At 39.2% G+C, this 20,808-nt stretch overlaps 1 protein-coding gene across 1 annotated transcript in view; it reads left to right on the top strand.

Moving 5' to 3' along the window:
• The window catches only part of PPM1A (protein phosphatase, Mg2+/Mn2+ dependent 1A), a 43,223-nt gene extending 25,843 nt beyond the window's left edge, over window positions 1-17,380 (top strand). The window contains exons 4-6 of the mRNA XM_066608210.1: window positions 8,080-8,191; window positions 11,870-11,927; window positions 13,940-17,380. Of these exons, the coding sequence (XP_066464307.1) occupies window positions 8,080-8,191; window positions 11,870-11,927; window positions 13,940-13,969 (200 nt within the window). The 3' untranslated portion in view covers window positions 13,970-17,380. The remainder of the gene's footprint in view (window positions 1-8,079; window positions 8,192-11,869; window positions 11,928-13,939) is intronic.
• The last annotated feature ends 3,428 nt before the right edge of the window (window positions 17,381-20,808 follow it).

The following is a 20,808-nucleotide window of genomic DNA, read 5'->3' as shown; positions in this document are numbered from 1 at the left end:
AAAGGCCCTTTTACACAGGAGGACGATCGTTCTGGTCGTTCAAAACACTGCACTCCCTCGGGGGGTTTGAACCATAATAGTCCAATGTAAAAGCGTACATAAACTGAATGGACGAGAATTATCCAGTCATTCAGTGTTAAGAATGCTTAAAATCCTGAGCAACGATCATTCAGTGTAAACAGCAGTGGGTCAGTACTGCATGGCTCCATACAATGAATGGAAAGGGGCGGGAGAGAGCACTCCTCCAGCTGCCCCCCACCCCCACCCCCTGCTAGCCACACTGAGCAATCCAGCGATACTCAATCCTGTGTAAAAGGAATTTTCCTTTTAAGTGCGAACCAATCACATCCATATCTGTGCCTTGTCATAAGTATGTATATTATAAGTGTGTATAAATATGCATGCCTCTTCAGGTCCAATCCATTTAAGCCTGAAGAAGAACCCTGCGTCGGTTCGGAAGCTCGCTATTATTACATCATGTATTTTTGTTAGCCATTAAAAGGTATCATATCTACAAGATTACGTCGTTTCTCTTGCTGAGAACAATCACATTTTGCTCTACTGGCTAACACGGTACCAGATCTTTGTTTTCATTACAGCAGTTAGAATCGCACCTACACTGCTCAGTCCTCATGTACATTTCCTTACATGATGCTGTTTTGTGTATGCTGGCAAGTGTGGGGAGAGTGGTTACAACACAGTATACAAGTCTTAAAATGGACCAATAGTGTTATACATCATGTACACGTGTAACCAACTTTTTAGAGTAGGTTGACATATTAAATCTGAGTGAGTGCCCTAGAGTACACGGACAGAGCAGTAAAGTATTGGAGACTACAGGAGAGAAGTAGACTTCTTGCACACCTGCAACTTATACCCGCAGCCTCCCATTCAGTCTGCCCTGTGCACCTCTTGGGAAAGCGGCTCTCTGGACCTATGCAAAAGTCTTAAACACAACGCTGGTGCCAAATTAATGATCAAATAACCTCTCTATCTCCTGGGAAATTTTAAAAGCAAAAAAAATCTTGGATAAACCATTTATCTAGCTGTTTATGAAAAGTATAAGAAAAGTAACATTGCATACTTTCTTTATATTATTCACCCTTTTCTGTTATCTAGTTGCCTCAAGCAGTGTAAACAATGGATGTTTCCTGACTGCATCCAGGTTTTTGTGGAAATGCATTTGTTTAATCTATGCTAGATATTTACATGTATTCTGAATTGTATTTATGAAGTTTAGTAACCATTTATTTTAGTTTCTTTTATACATGTATAAGGAAAAAATAAATTTGCAGCACATACATAGTCGTATCTAAGGATCCCATGGCAATCAATCAAAACAGCAAAGGGCCAGAAAATGGTGCACTATAGATATTACATTTAAGGTTTAAATTTAAATTAAAGGGGTTGTCCCGCGGCAGCAAGTGGGGTTAAGCACTTCTGTATGGCCATATTAATGCACTTTGTAATTTACATCGTGCATTAAATATGAGCCATACAGAAGTTATACACTTACCTCCTCCGGTGCTGGCGTCCCCGTCTCCATGGCGCCGACTAAAGCTGCCTTCTCCTTCCATTAGACGCGCTTGCGCTGTGCGGTCTTCTGCTCTGTTGAATGGGGCCGCTCCGGCTTGCTCGCGCCGCACATGTCTTCTGCGCATGCGCAGACCAGCTCTCCGGCGCGAGCACGCCGGAGCGGCCCCATTCAACAGAGCAGAAGACCGCACAGCGCAAGCGCGTCTAATGGAAGGAGAAGGCAGCTTTAGTCGGCGCCATGGAGACGGGGACGCCAGCATCGGAGGAGGTAAATAGTTAATGCACGATGTATATTACAAAGTGCATTAATATGGCCATACAGAAGTGTATAACCCCACTTGCTGCCGCGGGACAACCCCTTTAAGTTTTTTTACTTTGACAATCTTTTAGAGCAAGAAATCTGGTTACAAATGTTTTGTTAAAAAAAAATGTAAAAAAATTTTAAGAATAGTTCGGGCAGTTATAGTATGTGGTGGTTGTGGCATTGCTGCCTTGTGGCTTTCAATGCTCTCAAATATCTCCGCTTTGCATTTTATGTTATGTGATATTTCAAACTTTGAAGTACAATTAAAAACTGAGGTGTAGAAAGCTCTGTAAAGTTAAGAGCTAGCTTATACCACTTCAATATTGTTTTTTTTTTTTTCTTTTCATTACTAATTCAATGAGGACTTTCACAGGCATCAGAAAATCTGGGTCAGTAGCAAATGTCTAGGCACATTGGACACAGAGCTTCTTGTGGAATTTGTCCACAAGGTACTGTTGATTTAAAGGAGTATTCTGATCTCACAAACTGATGGCGTATTGCTAGGATATGCCATCTCTTTATGGTTGGTGGGATCCAACCTTTGGGACCCACACTGATCTTGAGAATTCAGGGGCTGCAGCATTTTTTTGTTTTCCCACAGTTCTTCCAGCTACATGGAAGCTGCAATTGGCCCACAATTCACTTGAATGGAGCACCACGAATTGCAGGCACAGCGTGCGGTCCTGCTTATTAGCTGTTCTGCCGAACGATGGTTTTTAAACAGAACTGAAAACAGTCGTTCGGCAGAAAACTGAAAGACGGGCACATTTACACACAACGATTATCGCTCAAAAGATGGCTTTTGAGTGATAATCGTTGTCTAAATGGACCTTTAGTAAAACATCAGATAATGACAGAGGTATCCCTGATTATAGGCAGAGCTGCTGTATTCTCCAGCATGTCCATACAGCAACCATGTAAGTGTACATGGCATTCAACTCTCGGAACTTGTGCTTCGAGTGCAGATGAAGAACAATCGTTTTAAGCCATTAACTTACTAATAAAAGTAAGCAACGCAAGTAGTAATGGAAGATGTATACTGGATATATGCATATTTGGCTTCTGATGACATCCGTATGCAGATCATGGAGTGAGACATTACAAGGGATTGTGAACAAAGTTAGAGTTTTGTCTTTGTCTTAGTTTACACAGCACCATACGTATTTGTGCTGCTAGGTGCAGCCAAACCATCAGTCACAGTTAAAGTAGGCAGCTCATCAGCTGTAAACCCCCTTTTAAATTAAACTACAACATATTTAGGGAAGGATACAAAATTTAAGAAAATTGTAAAGATTTGTAATCTGGGGAGAATTCACGCTGCAGACATAGTGCTCCAGATTGTTTTGTCATATGACTGTTCTATTAATGTTGATGCTAGTGTTAGGCCCCCTGTCCATGGACGTGATTTTGCCGGCCGTAAATCTTTCAAATCACGCTGCCTGAAACTTTCAATAGCATACTGCGAATTGCCGTGATTCTCCGCGGTCAGCCTTTCTGTCAGATAAGCTGACCAGTGGAGATTCGGCGCCGGCTCCTGTTCCTGGGCGGCAGCTCCCGCGGGAGATATCCGCCCCAGGATCCCGCTACGCCCGTGGACAGGAGGCCTTAGAATATTTTTTTAAAGGCTATGTACATCGTTTAGGAGGCAATTTTTTTATTTTTCAATGCATGTATTTTGGGCTTACAATTTTTATTTATTTTTTTGTAATACAGTTTAATTAAAAAATATGCTGTTTCTATATATTACTGTATATAGACTTCAGTCTAAGGATGGCTTCACATGGAACTACTAATGTCCCAAATGAAGCGACAGTAGTTCCGTGTAACTACTGCCATTTCAGCTCACTAAAATAGTCACTGGTACTCTATGTAACTATTTTGAGCGACTATTCATACAATAGTTGTCCTGCTTAAATTTTTAACTAAACCCCATTACAAAAATTCTCAGCTTAAAATATATGCATTTAAGTGGAAAAAGTTACCTTTCCGAAGGTGTCTATAGTCTGTTTCTGTGTGATCCTTTCACTTTTGAAAAACTTGATTTGAATGGCCATCTTCAAATGATCACTGACTTTTCACACACCCTATGCTTATGTGATAACTACCAAAGCGCAATCACTTTACCTAAAATTGTTTTTGTACTGATAAAGCACTTTAAAATGCTGCTTACTAGGGGGTTCCCTTCCTTCAAATTTGCTTTTTACTGCCTGCAGTCAATTGATGTCAGTCTCTTGTAAAAGAGTTAAGATGGAGAACAGGGAGTGAAGGAGGGTGACCATTAATGCCCATATATGTATTTTCTCTCAAATCACCATGCATTCTTAGTGAACATCGCAATTTTACAAGCTCAAGATCTGTCCAAGTTTCTCTGAGCGATATCTCCCTCGCCCTTGGAAATGCACCCTCAGACTGAAATTACCATGACAACAAATGTAATAAATTTTTCATCAAATAGAATTACTTTCCTGTAACCCCTTAAGGACCAAGCACCGTAAACTTATGGCGTTAGTCCTAGGCTTCAATCCCGGCCAATAGAAAAAATATGTTGCAGAATTAAAGCTCCTGCAATGTAACAGGAGCAGGTCGGGTCTATGACTGTTAGTCACAGCTGAAGACCGCTTTTTAACCGCTTCTGCCTTCTCCTTTACAGGCTACATAGCACTCAATGAACACTATGTAGTAAAGAAAGTGAAAGTGTCCCTTCCGCTGTTTGACCCGGCCATCACGTGACCACCGGGTGACCACTGCAGACCCAGATCAGCTCTGTTGGTGACTACAGGGGATGTTTTCCCCTGTAACTTGGGGCTTCCATGGATGCCCCAGTAGAAAAGTGTAAAATAAGCAAAAAATAACTAATCGACTCCCAGAGGTCTTATATGACATAATAGGGACATGAATGTTAAAAAACAAGATAAAAAAAAATACAGCAAAAAAATCAAAATATACACACAAAAGCAAATGACCCACAAATGCCAACCAAAACATCACCATATGCATCCTGTAATCCATTGACTATAGTAAATTATATATCAAAATGTCAAACAAAATGAGGAACACATTCTTGTACTTTTTATTTTTAAAATTTGTATTTTTACGCTAAAATAAACTTTTTTTTTTTTTTTTTCTTCCAAGCTTTTCACTTGTATTGAAAGTAAACAGGGGGATGGGGAGATATTAAAAAATAGCCCTATATGCGACAGAAAAACCCCAGCAAAAATGATTTTGGTAGCTGAAAAAATAGGGCATTAAAAGCACCACGTGGGTAAAATCTCTAAAGTGTCTGGTTGTTGAGGACCAAAGCACCCTTGTTCTTAAGGGATTAAAACTCTTTTTTAATTTAAATTACAGAGCCCTTTTAAAACTACATACTATATTTAACATATTAAATATAGGAAACAGAGTTTATACGACTTTCTTTAACCCACCCACAAATAATTAGTCCTGACCTACTCCAAATGACTAAGAATAATAAACTAAAATATTATTCACCCAAGCTTGTATACATTGCCAAAGTAATGAGGTGGCATTCAGGGGCCAGTCACATGGCAGGCAGTCACTGGATTTAGCAATTGCATTCCGTACATATTAATTTAGCATCATGGATTTTAAATGAGTGTATTACAGGTTATTTTTTATTTGTGACAATTGGGTTTACCGTTTGTGCAATGGGCCTTTTAAATGTAGGGAAAGACCAGAGCTCTGGGCAAAGCAGCTCATCAGTTCACTAAAAATTCTATATGGATTGTGGCAACATGTGATTTTTATATCCGATTTGGTTCAGGTGTTTGGTGAACAGATTAGAAGTTATAATCCAGCTATGCTGCTTTAACCAGCACAGTGATGGACGAAAACGTGTATAGTTAAACCTTAAAGGGGTTGTCTCGCGAAATCAAGTGGGGTTATACACTTCTGTATGGCCATATTAATGCACTTTGTAATATACATCGTGCATTAAATATGAGCCATACAGAAGTTATTCACTTACCTGCTCCGTTGCTAGCGTCCCCGTCGCCATGGTTCCGTCTAATTTCGGTGTCTTCTTGCTTTTTTAGACGCGCTTGCGCAGATGGGTCTTCTCCCTTCGGCTCCGCTCGGCACCATCGGTGTTTTGGCTCCGCCCCCTTGTACGCGTCATCGCGTAGCCCCGTCATGTGCCGATTCCAGCCAATCAGGAGGCTGGAACCGGCACACGTCATGGGGCGGAGCTATGCGATGACGCGTACAAGGGGGCGGAGCCAAAACACCCATGCTGCAGAGCGGAGCCGAAGGGAGAAGACCCATCTGCGCAAGCGCTTCTAAAAAAGCAAGAAGACACCGAAATTAGACGGAACCATGGCGACGGGGACGCCAGCAACGGAGCAGGTAAGTGAATAACTTCTGTATGGCTCATATTTAATGCACGATGTATATTACAAAGTGCATTAATATGGCCATACAGAAGTGTATAACCCCACTTGATTTCGCGAGACAACCCCTTTAAGGGTGCATTCACATGTAGCGGATTTTCTGTAATGGAAAAATTCGATGAGTCCATACTATTTGATGCGGATCTGCAGCAGACTTTATCTCCAAATGAAGGATGGAATATATCTACAGGAGCTCTAGCTCCATTTTAAAGGTTTGGCACAGAGCCAGGAAAGGTAAGTATACACTTTATTTTAACAAAATGAAGACCAATCGGCAACACGCTTTACCCTAGAAATCGATTCCAAAAGGCATGGCTTTGTTAAAACCAAGTGTATACTTGCCTATCCTGATCCTAGTTTTGCACAGAACTGAGCTCTTGTAAATCTATTCCATTCACTAATGCCAGTGGAGGAGAGCAGAGTCACCAGACCTATATGTTTTATCAGTTTTTAGGCAATCTGCCTATTTAAAGCACATGAAGCACTTTTTAACCTGATGTGGGCTTGGTCAGCAGTTGACAAACTTGCCCACGGGATGTGTTTTCATAGAGCTATCAGAAGGGACCGGGCTATGAAATGTCAGCATACACTGTGCTCAGACAGCAGAACAGTTAGATTTGACCTCTAACGCTTGAACATTTTTCATCCAGTATTAGTGATGGGTCTACCTGAACTGCTGTTGGTTATACTCCAGAAGACCTGATGTACAGAGACAGTTTGTGTCCACTGTTGGAAAGTGTCTTGTAGAATTGTTAAACCTTTCAGGTAAAAGGTATAGGAAAATCGACCCCCACCAAACAAAATAATTTGCATTTTATCTTTTAGGTCAACTATGCAGGAAAGGCAAAGGCTTTTAACACTAAGTTAGCAACTTTAGTATTTAAAGGGGTTATGTCCTCCTCCCCCCCCCCCCCCCTTCCCTTTTTTTCTGATGGCTTTTATCAGCTGTTCATCTGGCCTGCTGTCTAGTGCAGCTAGAGGACGTAGGATAACAGTGTGGCTCTCTCATTGATTTCATTGGGAGTGAAACCTGCACCCCGCACTTCCTCCCCCTGTTCGCTTATGACAACATCTGGCCTGCTGCACTGGACAGTAGGCTGGACGATCAGCTGATGGATAGGGTCCGCGAGTGGTGGACAGGTCATCAGTGAAAAAAAGCAGAGAACCCCTTTAATATTATGCCTCTTAGCTGCAGCACAAAACATTTTCTTAGTTATTGAATGGGAAAGTAGAAATTTTAGGCTTGGGGATGTGTGATAACTTGTTTGTGGGGTATTCTAATTTCCTTTTTGTTGGCTTTTTTTTTTTAATTTTGTCACCTGTATTTATGTCATATGTTTATATAGTTTACTAATCTAATTAATGAACATGTTCAGTGGAGATTGTTACTTGTAAACTTCCAGGATGTTATTGTTTAGAGATCATACTTTTTATTTTTGTATATTTAATTGCAGCAATAGAACCTTGTAGATTCAATCTAGATGTTAACTTTACACAATAAAATAATTTGGCTAAACAAATCTGATATCTTTGCATTTTATTCAGAACCAAACATTATTGTGTAAAAATGTTTTGTTTTTTTTAATTGGAAGAGCATTGGTGTGTGGATGATTTTCTTACAGAAAAAATGATGTGTAAAACGGTGTATTGGCTCAGATGAGGTATATTTATCTGTAGAATAAAATATTAATTTATTGGTTTTTAATGACACACGGAAGGCATCGTATCCTGTTGCGAGATAATGCGTTCCTTTGCATGATTGTAATGGTTAGCTGTACTTTACGCTGGTTACATTTGAATAGCACTTACAAAACGAGTACTTCTAATTCCTAGAGATCATAAAGAAGCAGGGTGAAGAAGGTGTACCGGACTTAGTCCATGTGATGCATACATTAGCCACTGAGACCATCCCTAACCTCCCACCTGGAGGTGATTTGGCAAGCAAGTGAGTTAACTTGAGCATTTTGTGATTTTTGTTAAATTTGTGTGTAGGAATAACTATGCCACATTTTTTAAAATACGTTTTAATGATCTACTGCTTTTGCATCCTTCTGAACTTTAAAGGGTCTTCAGAAATGAGTTTTTCTCTGTCTAGCATTACATATGGAAGTTATGTTTGGGGGCACTGCTATAAACCAGAGCAAGTACAGTGTAGTTGGCCCTGGTAGACTTATTGCGATCATATATATTACATGTTGTCTGATGAATTGGGGACCAGTTGGCATGCAACGCTGCCTTTCTCTTTTTAGTGGTCGCTCCATAAGAAATTTCAGGCTGTTTATTGCTGATCGCCATGGGTTTCAGCTCCTGGAACCTGTAGTAATGCACTGGTTGCCAGAAACTCCTTTTAAGGAAACAAGTTTTACATGTAGAACTTTTTTTCTTAATCGAAGATGCTTGATAATTTGACATTTAAACGGTTTATGAATTTTAACATGCATAAGAACTAAAACAGAATTCCGTAAAATACATGTTGAAACCCCATCCACAGATCATAGGAAAATCTGCATTGAAAAATGACCGTGCTCCAGACTTTTAAATTTGCGTCATGTCCATGATATTGTGGCTTTTTACAGCAGATTTCACAGTTTGAATGGACAGCGTTGAAAACCACCTGAAACGCATGTTTTTTTGGAAAAATTCCACCATGTGTGGACCCAGCCTTACAATAAGTAAGGGTTTTTTGAGGGGGGGGGGGGGGGTTAGAGAGTAGTAAACGTATTTTTTATAAATTGTGGCATATATTTTATGTAGCATGATCAGTTTTGTGTGTTGTGCAAAGTGCAATTTTTTTGTGGTTTTTGTTTTGTTTTTCCGTGTCATCTAATCCTTTATTTTGTATGTTCCTGTTTTTTTTCTCTTATGTTTCCCTCAACTGAACTTTTCTTCACAAATACTGCATAGAGTCCATTGATGTAGTTTTTTTTCTCTTCCAACTTGGGGTCTTTCTTTCAAGGAGCCAAGGAATTTTGCTGTTGGCGCATGACATTTTGGATTGCTATCTATTAGAGGTCTATTTTGGCTTTAAAAATAATTTGCTTCTAGAACCGTAGTGGTGGGTCCTGAATTCTACGGTTGTATACACCTGTTATAGCTCACGTATCCTAGCTGTAACTGACTTTCTTTACAGTACTGGGCCCTTTTGTACCACTTAAAGGGGTTGCTAAATTGTGAACTAATGATGGCCTATCATCAGAATAGGTAATCGATAGTAGATTAGCAGGTTCCTTTGCCCGTTCATTTCAATGGGAGGAATTTGGCCTACAATACCAAAACTGGGTCACTGCAATGGGAACGGAGCTGTCCTGTAGTAATCTGCTCAATGCACAATCGCAGTGGCTCTGTGAACAGCTGATAAGGGTGCATCCTGGGTGACCCAAACCGATCTACTGTTGATAAATAGTCGTAGTGAGGTAAGTTCACAATTTTTTTCCCCCTATTTCTACAGGCTTATAGTAGCGCAAGGGAACTTTTTATCACTTAGTGGCCACTTTTTATGATCTACTGTTGGTGATGCATCCTGAGGATTGACCATCAACAGTTTTACAGTTTGACAACCCCTTGATATTGGACAGCGCCTTTTATATTAAAGCCTTGTAGTTACCCACCTCTTCATAAAATCCAAATAAAGTTCTATTGCCATCTGCATCGGAGCCTCTGGCACAGCATCCCAGCACAAAAAGCTCTGTTTTTATCCTGGGGAAAATTCTGAGCGGCATAACTGAACCCCAGCGGACTCCAGTATAGCCAATGAGGTCCTTTGAGTGCAGTTCATGTCCAAAGTGCTGCATTCGGCACTTCCATTCTTTTCATTGTTTGGCTTCTATGACTGAGCCAAATAGCGGTAATAAATTTATAATGTATATAGTAATTCAGTTTCATCTGCTTATCAGGCCCTATCTTAAGAGTTGTTTTTTTTTGTTTTTTTTTTAAACTTTCAAATCTATCCAATGATGCATTAGCTGGGGGCAGTTTAGTTATGATTACCTTCTATATTCTCAATAAGCTACAGACCATAAGTATACAAGCATATGCAAAGATATCACAGAAGAGGTCCATAGAAGTATTGCTGCTTTATTTAAATCATTTCAGACGCATAAAGTGCGATGTTTGGGCAAGACTGCATTTCTAAAGCATGCTTGATAGAGACACACTTACTGAAACATTGCACTTTATGTATCTGGGATAATTTAAATAATGCATCAATACTTCTATGGACCTCTTCTGTGATGCTGTTATGTTTTTACACACGCTTGAAGTTTGGGGGTTGGCATCGTGATCACTTAGTGTTCCTAGACCTAGAAGTATACAGTCAGGAGAATGACTGTTATAGCTGTATCAGTAACAGATAGGAGTGTATGTGTCCCCCTTCTAGGCAGTTTCTGTGGTAGGGTCCATTTAACAGCATAATAGACTGTAAAGCTGACTCGTTTCAGATAGCATAATCCAAAGTAGATATGAGCTTGGTCAGCATTGAGATCACATGACCATCAGAGGCAAGAGTGTCCAAGGGGTTTCAGATAGAAAGGAATAACTAACCAAAGTAACATTAACTATACTTAAATATACTGGGGGGATAGCTACATAATAAAAGAAAAGTAGCCCTTTTAACCTCCTTTGCCTCAGCTTTCCTACTGGAGGAATTGTAAAATGGGTTGACTTGCATTTAGAAAGAAATAAACCTTGCTTTGCTTTATGCACTAAAATGCAAGCTACTGTTGTGGCTATATTTTGGGGTCTGACCTGTGAGTGATCCTGCTAATACCAATAATTACTGTAAATGCATAGCTTCTGCCACTATATGCTACTAATAATTAAATGGCGCAAAAGTAAATCTTTACGGTTAGGCCTCGTTCAGATAAGTATTTTTTTTTTTTTTTGCTCACAAATAGCCACGCAAAAATCGCGTCTCGCATATATAAAAATCTTGTGAACGATGCTAAAGGCACGATCTACATTTGTGCAAAATGTACGTGTTCACACAAACTGTACTGCCTATTAATCCAGATCCCATAGGAGTCAATAGGAACTCCTGCGCAACACGCACCAAAGACAGGTCAGGTCCTATCTGTTCTCGCAGCACGGACCTTAGGGCACGCGTGGCTACAATGCACGCATCTATCTTTTGCAGATGTGAGTATTTTGCACGTCTAAAAATCGTTTGTGTGAACGCTTCAGTAGGAAACCATTGGTTCTAATAGATGCAATCTATTTGCGTGGCTATTTGTGCGCAAAAACACATGTCTGAACGAGGCCTTAAGGCTGGTATCAAACATGCAGTTTTTCAGTGGATTCAAAAGCCTTCAGAAATTTAATGAAAGTACTTGTACCGGTCTTGCCTGCTGGATCTGTTTTTTTTGGCATTGGTTCAAAAACCAAGTGTGCGTTTCCAGCCTAAAAGTGAACTTTTGCTTTTATAGGTACATATTAGTGGAGGAAGCATGTAATTAAGAATCTGAACACATGTTGATACTGTTAAGTGCTTTTAGCAGAAAGTCCTACAGAAGTTTGGTTAAATTATTGCATTCTTTGATAACCAATTTGATCATTATCTAGTGAGTCGTGTCCCATGTTTGTTGTTTACAATACTGTTATGATTGCTAATTTTCACAATTTGATTTAGGCGGAGTGTAATTGAAGCAGTGTACAACAAACTGAACCCATATAGAAATGATGACACTGTAAGTATATTGTTTTTAGTCTTGTCTCATAAAATTTGTGAAGATTCTTGTACAAGAAAAAATTAATCATAAACAAGAATTTGCAAAAACAAACTTTAATTTCATTTTTACGATTCTTACTTTAAATGTTAGAGTACAGCAGCATGGATAACTATATAATAGTAGATCGCGCCTTTCTCGGTCTCCCATTCTGCTATATTCTGTAAAGGGAGCTTGCACATACAGGGCTAGCTCCAGTATGGAATCCAAGATGGATACAAATACCCTTGATCCCACAGGTTTTTGTGGCAGTTTGTCAACCTAAAGCCAGACATGGATTCAAAAGGAATAGCTAAATCTTATACTTCTCCTTCCTCCTTGGTTCATTTCTGTATGAAAACCTGTAAGGGATCTGTTATGCCCTATTTTTAGAAAAATAAACTTCGAAACGCCTTTTAAGATCTGGCATTGTGATTGTCATGTGAGCAGGCCAGCCAATCATGGGTCACTTGTAGTGCTGTATAAACACTATCTCTACAGCTGGCTACAAATGGCTGTCCCTGTAGACTCGTTGTAATAGGAGATGAGGTGCGTCACCTGAACAGTTTCAATTAGGAAACATTGAAGAATTGTAAGTTTTGTGTATATATTTTCTGAACCTACCAGACTCTCATGAGTGTGTCAGTATTGCAGCTTCCTTGCATGTGTTTTGCTCACAGAATATGCTGTGCCACTCTACCATAGGTAGCCATGTTACCTCTCATGTATTGGACAAAATATGCACACAAGAAAAGTTGTAGCATGTTCTATCTTGGCAGATATCCTACGCACATACATGTCAAGATAGTACATGGCGCTGAGTGGTATGCAGCCAGTACGCATACTGGCTGTGTGCCTTGCACGTTTATTTCACAGCTGGCACACTGCAAGATGCACTCCCATGAGCCCAGCCGTATCACACTGAAAACCCTGTGTAGTGTCCTCCTTAAGCCATACTTTCTTCCATCTGGCCCACAGTACTTGCCATCCTACCAAATAAAGGATTTGTGTATTGCTACTATTATCCCCTTAAGGACCAGGCTATTTTGGCCCTAAAGGACCAGACACCTTTTAGGGATTTTACCCATATAGTGCTTTTACTGCCCTATATCTTTTTTTTTTTTTTTTTCCTTCAGCTACCAAAATTTTTCTTTTTTCCCACGTGACACACACAGCTATTCTTAATGTTTTTTTACTGACTTTTTCTGCGTTTTTTTTTGTTTGTTTGTTTTATTGAGGATTAAAAAGCTAATAAATTTTAAGTTTATAGTTGTGTTTTTAAATTGCATATTAACACTAAAATTAAGTAGAGGAATGGGTTCCTCATTTTTTCCGGACATTTTGATGTATAATATGTATAGTTTTTTTTTAAACATCTATGTTCCCTATGATCTCATATAAGACTGCCTGGTGGTCATTCACATAGTTTTTTTTTTGTTTTGTTTTTTTTTCCCTCCACACTTTTCCACAGTAGCTGGGGCAGCCATCAAAGCCCTAGTTACAGCTAAAACATTCCCTCTTGTGACAAGTCACTAACCAAACTGATCAGGGTCTGCTGGGACCCTGCAGATCTGCTCTAACAGCGGTCATTTCGGGTACATAACACTCATCGAGTGCTATGTACCCAGGAAAGGGGAGGACAGAAGCAGTTAAAAACCGCTTCTTCCTTCTCTGTCTTCTGTCTGACAGCAGAGGCTTTAATCCCCACCAATATCAGATGTATGGTGCAGGACTAAAGCTCAGGACCAAGCACCGTATATTTACTGCGCTTGGTCCTTAAAAGGCTAAAATTTGGGTGCAGTAGACTAAGTGAAATTTTTATAAAGGCTGTTTGCTAAGTTGCATAGTCTTTAATTTCAATTGCATTAGGACAGTCAAATTGGTTTAGAAGGTGGGAATAGCTTTTAAATTGCGTAGATGAAAAGTTAACTTAAAAATGTTTAACTAAAATGTGTTGTCCTTTTTTTTTTTTTTTTTTTTCTTCCCTTTTCAAGGATTCTGCGTCAACTGATGACATGTGGTAAATGTATCCGTTTAGCAATGGAGTTTACATCCATCCTCAATGAACATACAGCCCAACCTCAGTGATCCTTCTTAGCGTCCATCCTCAACCTTTTTAATTTAAAGAAGGGAATATGATGTGGGTGAGCTTGGTGAAAATCAAAATTCCCATCAGTACAAATGGCCCGAAATATTGTACTGTTTTCCTAATGCCCTTTCTCTACACATAAATATATATTTTTTTTTTTGTAAAATTGAGTTTTCTGTTAATGTACTTTCAGACAATACATGTTGTAAATCAGACTCCAGCAAATTCTGTTGTATGATTTTTTTTTTTTTTTGTAAAGTGCAATTGTCCTTGTACAAAATTGTCATATTTAATTATGGACTGCAAATTTCTTTAAAGGTTACAGGAGGTCTAGCTTGTTATGTAATGCAACCAGTTATCTAACACTATTACGTGGTGGTTTTAGATTGGACAAAAAGCAGCAACATAACCAGCAGGGGTCCCTATTAAATTGTTTATAGACTTGTAACTTTAGTGTACAGTATTTTTCAGGATGAAGAACAGCCTTCAGTTCTGACAGCTTTGATTTTTGGCTTGGACATATTTGATTACAGAATGTTCCTCTTTTTGATATTAAAATGTGACTGAAAATGCAGTCTTTTATGAACAAATATGTACCCACAATTTAAACATTCAGATCCATTAACAAGTAATCAGTTGTGTCGATTGTGTTTTTTTTTTTCCTTTTTATTATAACTACACTGGCTGGGTCTGTTGCTGCTACAGAGAGTTTTGAATTCCATTTTATCAATAAAGCTTGATTTGACAAACACAATCATTAAGGAGTAATTTCTTGCCTGCCCTTTGAAGATTGTGCCGTTCACATGGGGAAAAAATATAATTTGATGTAGTAATGAAAAAGAAATGTATTTGTGGGAAGCATGACATTTACCCCCAACACCCCCCCCCCACTTCCTTTCATTACATTTTGCATCTTTTATATATGTTAAAGGGTATTTCAAGCAACAATGTATTGTTCTGAGCTCTACCTGTGGTAAAATGAAGTCCTGATCTAACCTTTCACTTAATCAGTTCACTTGATAAGCAAAGCTAGCGATTAAACAGTATTTGTGATTTGAAATATGCAGCATGTTGATGTTTAATTACCAGTTTTGTACCACCTAATATGACTCTGTGACAATAGTTTTTGTAAGCCAAGCAAACTTTGTCCATTTAATACTTATAGACGAAGCTGAAAATTTGGCACCTTTTTTGTTTTGTCTAATGTCATAGCATCATTTTTTTATACCTAATTTTAGCCTTCTAATTCTTAACCTTGAACTTCTGTTACAGTTCAGAGTTATAAAATGGAACCCATGTGGTCATAAATCGGCTGAAAAGTGGGACTTTGTCCCTTGGCTATTACTGTAATACCTAGAAAAATCTGTTTCGATCTGTGAATTCCTCCAGCTTTTAGAGCTTGTGTTGTAACTGATGGATTAGTAAGTAAGGTTGTGTTCATATGAATGTTTGTTTTCTGTTTTTCTATTCTAAGAGCAGAAAAACTGGGAAAACACATTCTGTAAAATCCCCATTGACTACAGTGGGTCTTCTTTCCTTTTGTTTGCTTCAGTTTGCCTCTGCTTTAGTCCTTTTTGCTGGGAGAAAGAGTGATGTACAGGACTTTTCCCCCCCAAAATAATGGAAACCAAACAGAATGGAGGTTTCAAAAAAATATTTTTTTAATTTAAAGGACCACTCTGGTGATTTTTTTTTCCCTAATTCATTGTGTATCTAGCTCCCTAGAATATATAAGTGAGCTGATGTTACCTTAGTTATTCTTTTCTATCTGAAACTTTCTCCTCAAATCATGTAATCTCAGTTCTGAACAGCTCAGATCTACTTATGTGTGAAGTTTCTAGTCAGTTTCACTGTAATCTGATGCTGTTATATAAACCTACCACAGAAACTGCCTAAAATGGGACACAATCTCCTGTCAGTTACTGGTGATGATCATACAGCTCCTGTCATGCAGTTATAATAAAGGAGGTCACAGCTCATCCTCCTGACTGTAGCTTTATATAGGGAACTATAACGCACACCCCATCCCATCAGACAGAGATGGCATAGCCTCTAGCTAATGCTGCACTGATGGTATCAAGGGATTGATCTGAATGCAAAATTTTCACCATCATGATAGACATAAGTAAACATAAGCCAAGGGACTGCATTGCCTTGGAGTAGCTGCAATATACAGAGGAGACCTCCAGGGTGTGTCAGGCAATCGGGTGAGATGGGTAGGGGTGGCAAAACATGTTTTTGCTGGAGTGGCCCTTTAAACATCTCTGTCAATGGAGGACAGACACAAATGGAAACTATTCCATTTGTTTATGCTTATGTTTAATGGATCTGTTTAATGCAACTGTGCATGTATAATCGTAAACTAGAGCTAGATTTCAAAACTCATTATACTTTTTTTTTTCTGGTTCTGAAAAGAAAGGATGGATCCTTTAACTGATAAAAAAATGCTGAAAATAGCCTAAGAGTTAACATGCTTCAAGTTGACAACCACTTGTATTGCACTAGCTCATAACAGTCGTCTTATCCTTATTGTAGATATTGGGCTGACTCTTTTTCCGTTATTTCTGGGAGCTACTTCCTACTCAGCCATGATTTAATTCTGTAGATGCAACATGTCTCTTAGGGCCCTTTTACAAGGGCCGATAATTGTTTGGATTCCCACGATCCAGTGCGAATCTGAATGATTATTGTTCAGTGTAAACGCATGCACAGACTCCGCGATTTGTTCGGTTATCGTTCATTCAGTTTATACAGGCATAAAACTGAACGATGATTGGCCCATGTAAACCTCTATGAATAACTGCCTGATTACTGTGAGTGGAAGCAGCCAGAATGATCCCTCGGCTGCTCCTCCATTTACTCAGCGATGATCGCCACTGGGCTGGCCAGGCCCAGCGGGTCATTCTGTTTATAATGGGTTCATCTGAGCAACTTAGGACCCTTACAGACATGGTATTTCCTTACAGAGTTGATGTCTCAGTTGTGGTTTTATGTGCTCCTTTATTTTTTTTAAATTTTTTGTAACAGAATGTTTCTGTATCAACATCCTTAATCCATCACTGAGGTGCTGAAATTTTGTCTGTTTTCCATTGTTTCCTCTGCAAGCATGAATGAAGAACACAGACACGTGTATTGTATTAACTTTTTTTTTTGTTTTAGTTGGTTCACCGAATAGTTTTTATTTAACAAATAAAGACTGCAAAATGTTCCATTGTTGTACAGTGAAAAATGTTATTGTAATCATGTTTTACTTTTAGTGATTTATGTGCATGTGATCACGAGGATAACGTTTCCCTGGATAATGTTTGAGTTCACTAGTAAATTATTTTTTTCCTAGATTCATGAACCAGTGCCATTTTTTTTCTACTCAAATGTATCCAAACACATTTCCTCATAAAAAGGCACAAAATCAGAAAAGTCAAATGGCAATTAGCACTATTAGTATTTTGCATACAAAATGTTAAATACAATATCTTATGCTATAAATAAGGGTATAGTAAAATACCATATTATGAAAGCACATTGCCATCTACTTATGGAGTATTGGGTTTGAAATTTGACATTTAATGCATATAAAGTCAGTCAGCTCTTTTGAACCTCATAAGCTAAATTTATGGGCACATGGTAGCTGCCATGCAGAGTTTGGGCATGTGAGTCATATACTTGCCTTCCCTGCCATTCCTATGCTGTGCGCAGTCAAAGCCACTGCTGATCGTGACTCATTGCATGTGTACACCCTGGTGGTCCGCCAGATACGATCAGCAGCGACTTTCACATAAAGTTTTAGAGTAACATTGGTCATTAAAAAAACACATGAATTTCCAATTGACGAGAGCATATGCCAGGGGTCTATGGGAGGTGCACAAATAAGCTACACAATTCTGCAGGAAAAGAACACAATGGGAACTAACCATTTAAATCGGGGTGTGTTTGTGTCCTGTGCGCAGAAAAACATGCCCTGCGAGAATCAAAAAAATTCCAATCTGCATGCAAAAAAAGCCTCGTTCATAGCACAAGTACGTTGCGCTAAGGCATGCGCTCATGTGAAGTCGCTCAGAAGGTAAAGAGGAATTTTTGGCTGTTCAGAAAAAATAGCAGTGGCAACATTTTTCTATAAAGTATACCAACTGCTGCATTCCACACTTCTTCTGCAGCTTTTGGTTTTGCCTTAACTGCATTTTGGTGTCAGCCTGCAAGTTTTCTATGGAATTGAGGGCAGGTGATTGGGCTGGACATTCCATTAGCTCAATCCTGTTTGTAACGAAGATGTTCACTTGCCAGTGTCTTTTGGGTCATTGTCTTGTTGAAACACCCATTTCAAGGGCATTTCTTCAGAATAGGGTAACATGAACTCAGTATTTTGATATATTAAAACTGATCCATATACCCTTGAATGCAATAAAGAAGCTTAACACCATGGTATGAAAAAGATTTTTGCACCCCATGCTATCCTGTCTTCACAGTGTACTGTGGCTTCAATTCCGTGCTTGGGGTTCTTCCGACATGCTGTCTACGGCCAGTAGATGCAAAAGAACAATTTTTACTTTCATTAGGCCACAATATAATGAGCCATTTCTCTTTTGGTCAGTCAGTCTGTTTTTAAATTTTAACCTTTTCAGGACTTTTTGCTTTGTTTAAAAAAATAAATACATTTGTGGGGGGCTCTTGCTGCTAACTCGGCTTCACTTCTGATTGTAGCAATAATCAGTGGTAAGTGCAGATTTTCGGTGATCTTTCTGGAGCTGATCATTGGCTGAGTTCTATTTTTGCTGTTCTTGGATCCGTTCAAACAGTAGTTCCCTGCTGCCTTCTGGGTCTTTCAGGTTTGGGGTGCCACTTCCAGGCATTTGAAATCCTGTTAGCTGAGCAGCCTCTAATTTGTTTCACTTCTGTTTTTCACTCTCCAACTTTTAATCAAAGTACCTCCTTCATCACAACGTCTGGAATGATGCATTTTCTTACAAAACACTGGTGAAAATGTAATATAAGGGCTCCTTCACACGCGTGTATGGCCACTTGCACACGCCTCCGCAACTCTTTTGCGCACTGAATGAGATTTTGTTGTATTGTACTGTGCTTTTTCGGCTCTCTAAAATTAGGGCTAATTTTAACAGCTGCTGTTCTGCAGAATAAATGACTCCACCAGTCAACTCCTCAGGTTAATTTACACAAGTAAGTGCGATATTGGGCTGAGAAACTCGGACTGATATCGCACTTGCAATGTGCATTTTTCACAGGGATCTAAGGCGTTTTTCATTCAAAAGCTTCACGCATCACTTCTGTGAAATTGTGATCCTCAAGTGCGTGTTTTCCACGTGTCAGAAGATAACAAGTGTTTCCATCGCACAGCGTGCGAGTGCCATGCGATGTTTTTGTTTTTTTTAAAGGTCCAATTAAAAACAATAGACATGGTGTTCAGACGAAAAGCGAATGTCACTTTTACCAAATGGTGATTTATCAGGTTAATGAACAGCTATTTTCTTAACACCACTGTAAGATCACAGGCTCAAGTTCCCTAGAGAGACAGTTTAAGGCTGGGTTCACACAGGACTGATTTGTCGCAGTTTTTCCGGTTTTTCTGCGGCAAAACCGCTTCAAAGGTTAATTTGGGCTTACGGATTTTCGTGCGGAAAGATCCGCAAGCATTTTTTTACTTTTGTCGCGTATTTGGTGCGATTTTGGCTGCGTCCATAGAGGTCTATGGACAAAAAAGCGCTGCGAAAAAGACCAAAGAATGAACATGCTGCATCTTTTAAAACCGCGACGCAGTTGCATTTTCGCACTGCGGCTGTGCGGAAAACATCCGCACTGTGAGAACAGCTTTTTGGCAAATCTCACTTGTGCTGCATTGCACTGCAAATGCAGCGGTTTTGCCGCAGTGCAGATATGCAACGGCAGTCTGCGGCAAATCCGCCCTGTGTGAACCCAGGCTAAAAAGTAAAAATTTTTTTGCAAAAATATGAAAAATAGGTGTTTTGATATTGCTGCATCCACAACAACATGGCCAATGATTCCTCCCCCACCCCCTTACATTGCAGACACTAAAAAAGGCAAACCACTATTTTTGTTCATTTTGCTTTACAAAGAAAATGCAATAAGGGTGATCTAAAACTGTATGTTCCACAGAATGGTACTAATAAACTCCAGCTCATCAGGGACAAAAAAAACCCTCTTGCACGGCTTTGTTGATGGAAAAATAGTTATGGATCTTTCAATGCAATGATGCCAAAAGTAAATAATTTGCAAACGAGGGGTTTGTTTTTGGCAAAAGTGGAAAAATCTTAGAAGAAATTTTAGTATCATAATTGTACTGATCCATAGATAACCTGTCATTTGTCGCATGACAAACATGGTAAACCTCAATTCTGCCATTTTTTTTACCCTTTTCCCCCCAAAAATGAATTTTATACAATACATTTATACCAAGACTGTAGCAATAAAAACTCTAAGTTGCCATTCAATGAACAAACCTCATGCCTATGTCGATTGAAAATAAAGTTATAGCTCTTGAATACTTTATGAAAATCCCCCAAAATTGTTGCATACATAAATGCCAAACTAGGCTGCATCCTTGAGAGGTTAAAGTGGTTTTTGGAGTTTAGAAAAATATCACCCCTTCCATAAGCAGTGCCACTTTTGTCCATGTGCTATGTCTAGTATTGCGGCCCATCTCCATTTACTTAATTTTGCTTTGAGTGCACATCACGCATTACAGCTAGCTGTCTGCAGAGTATCTTAAAGTGACACTCCAGGCCAATTTTTCCAAATGAGTTA

The sequence above is a fragment of the Eleutherodactylus coqui genome, chromosome 6 (assembly GCF_035609145.1).
Source record: "Eleutherodactylus coqui strain aEleCoq1 chromosome 6, aEleCoq1.hap1, whole genome shotgun sequence".
Taxonomy (NCBI): domain Eukaryota; kingdom Metazoa; phylum Chordata; class Amphibia; order Anura; family Eleutherodactylidae; genus Eleutherodactylus; species Eleutherodactylus coqui.
The sequence above is the reverse complement of the archived record's forward strand: the minus strand, read 5'-3'. Positions and strand labels throughout refer to the sequence as shown.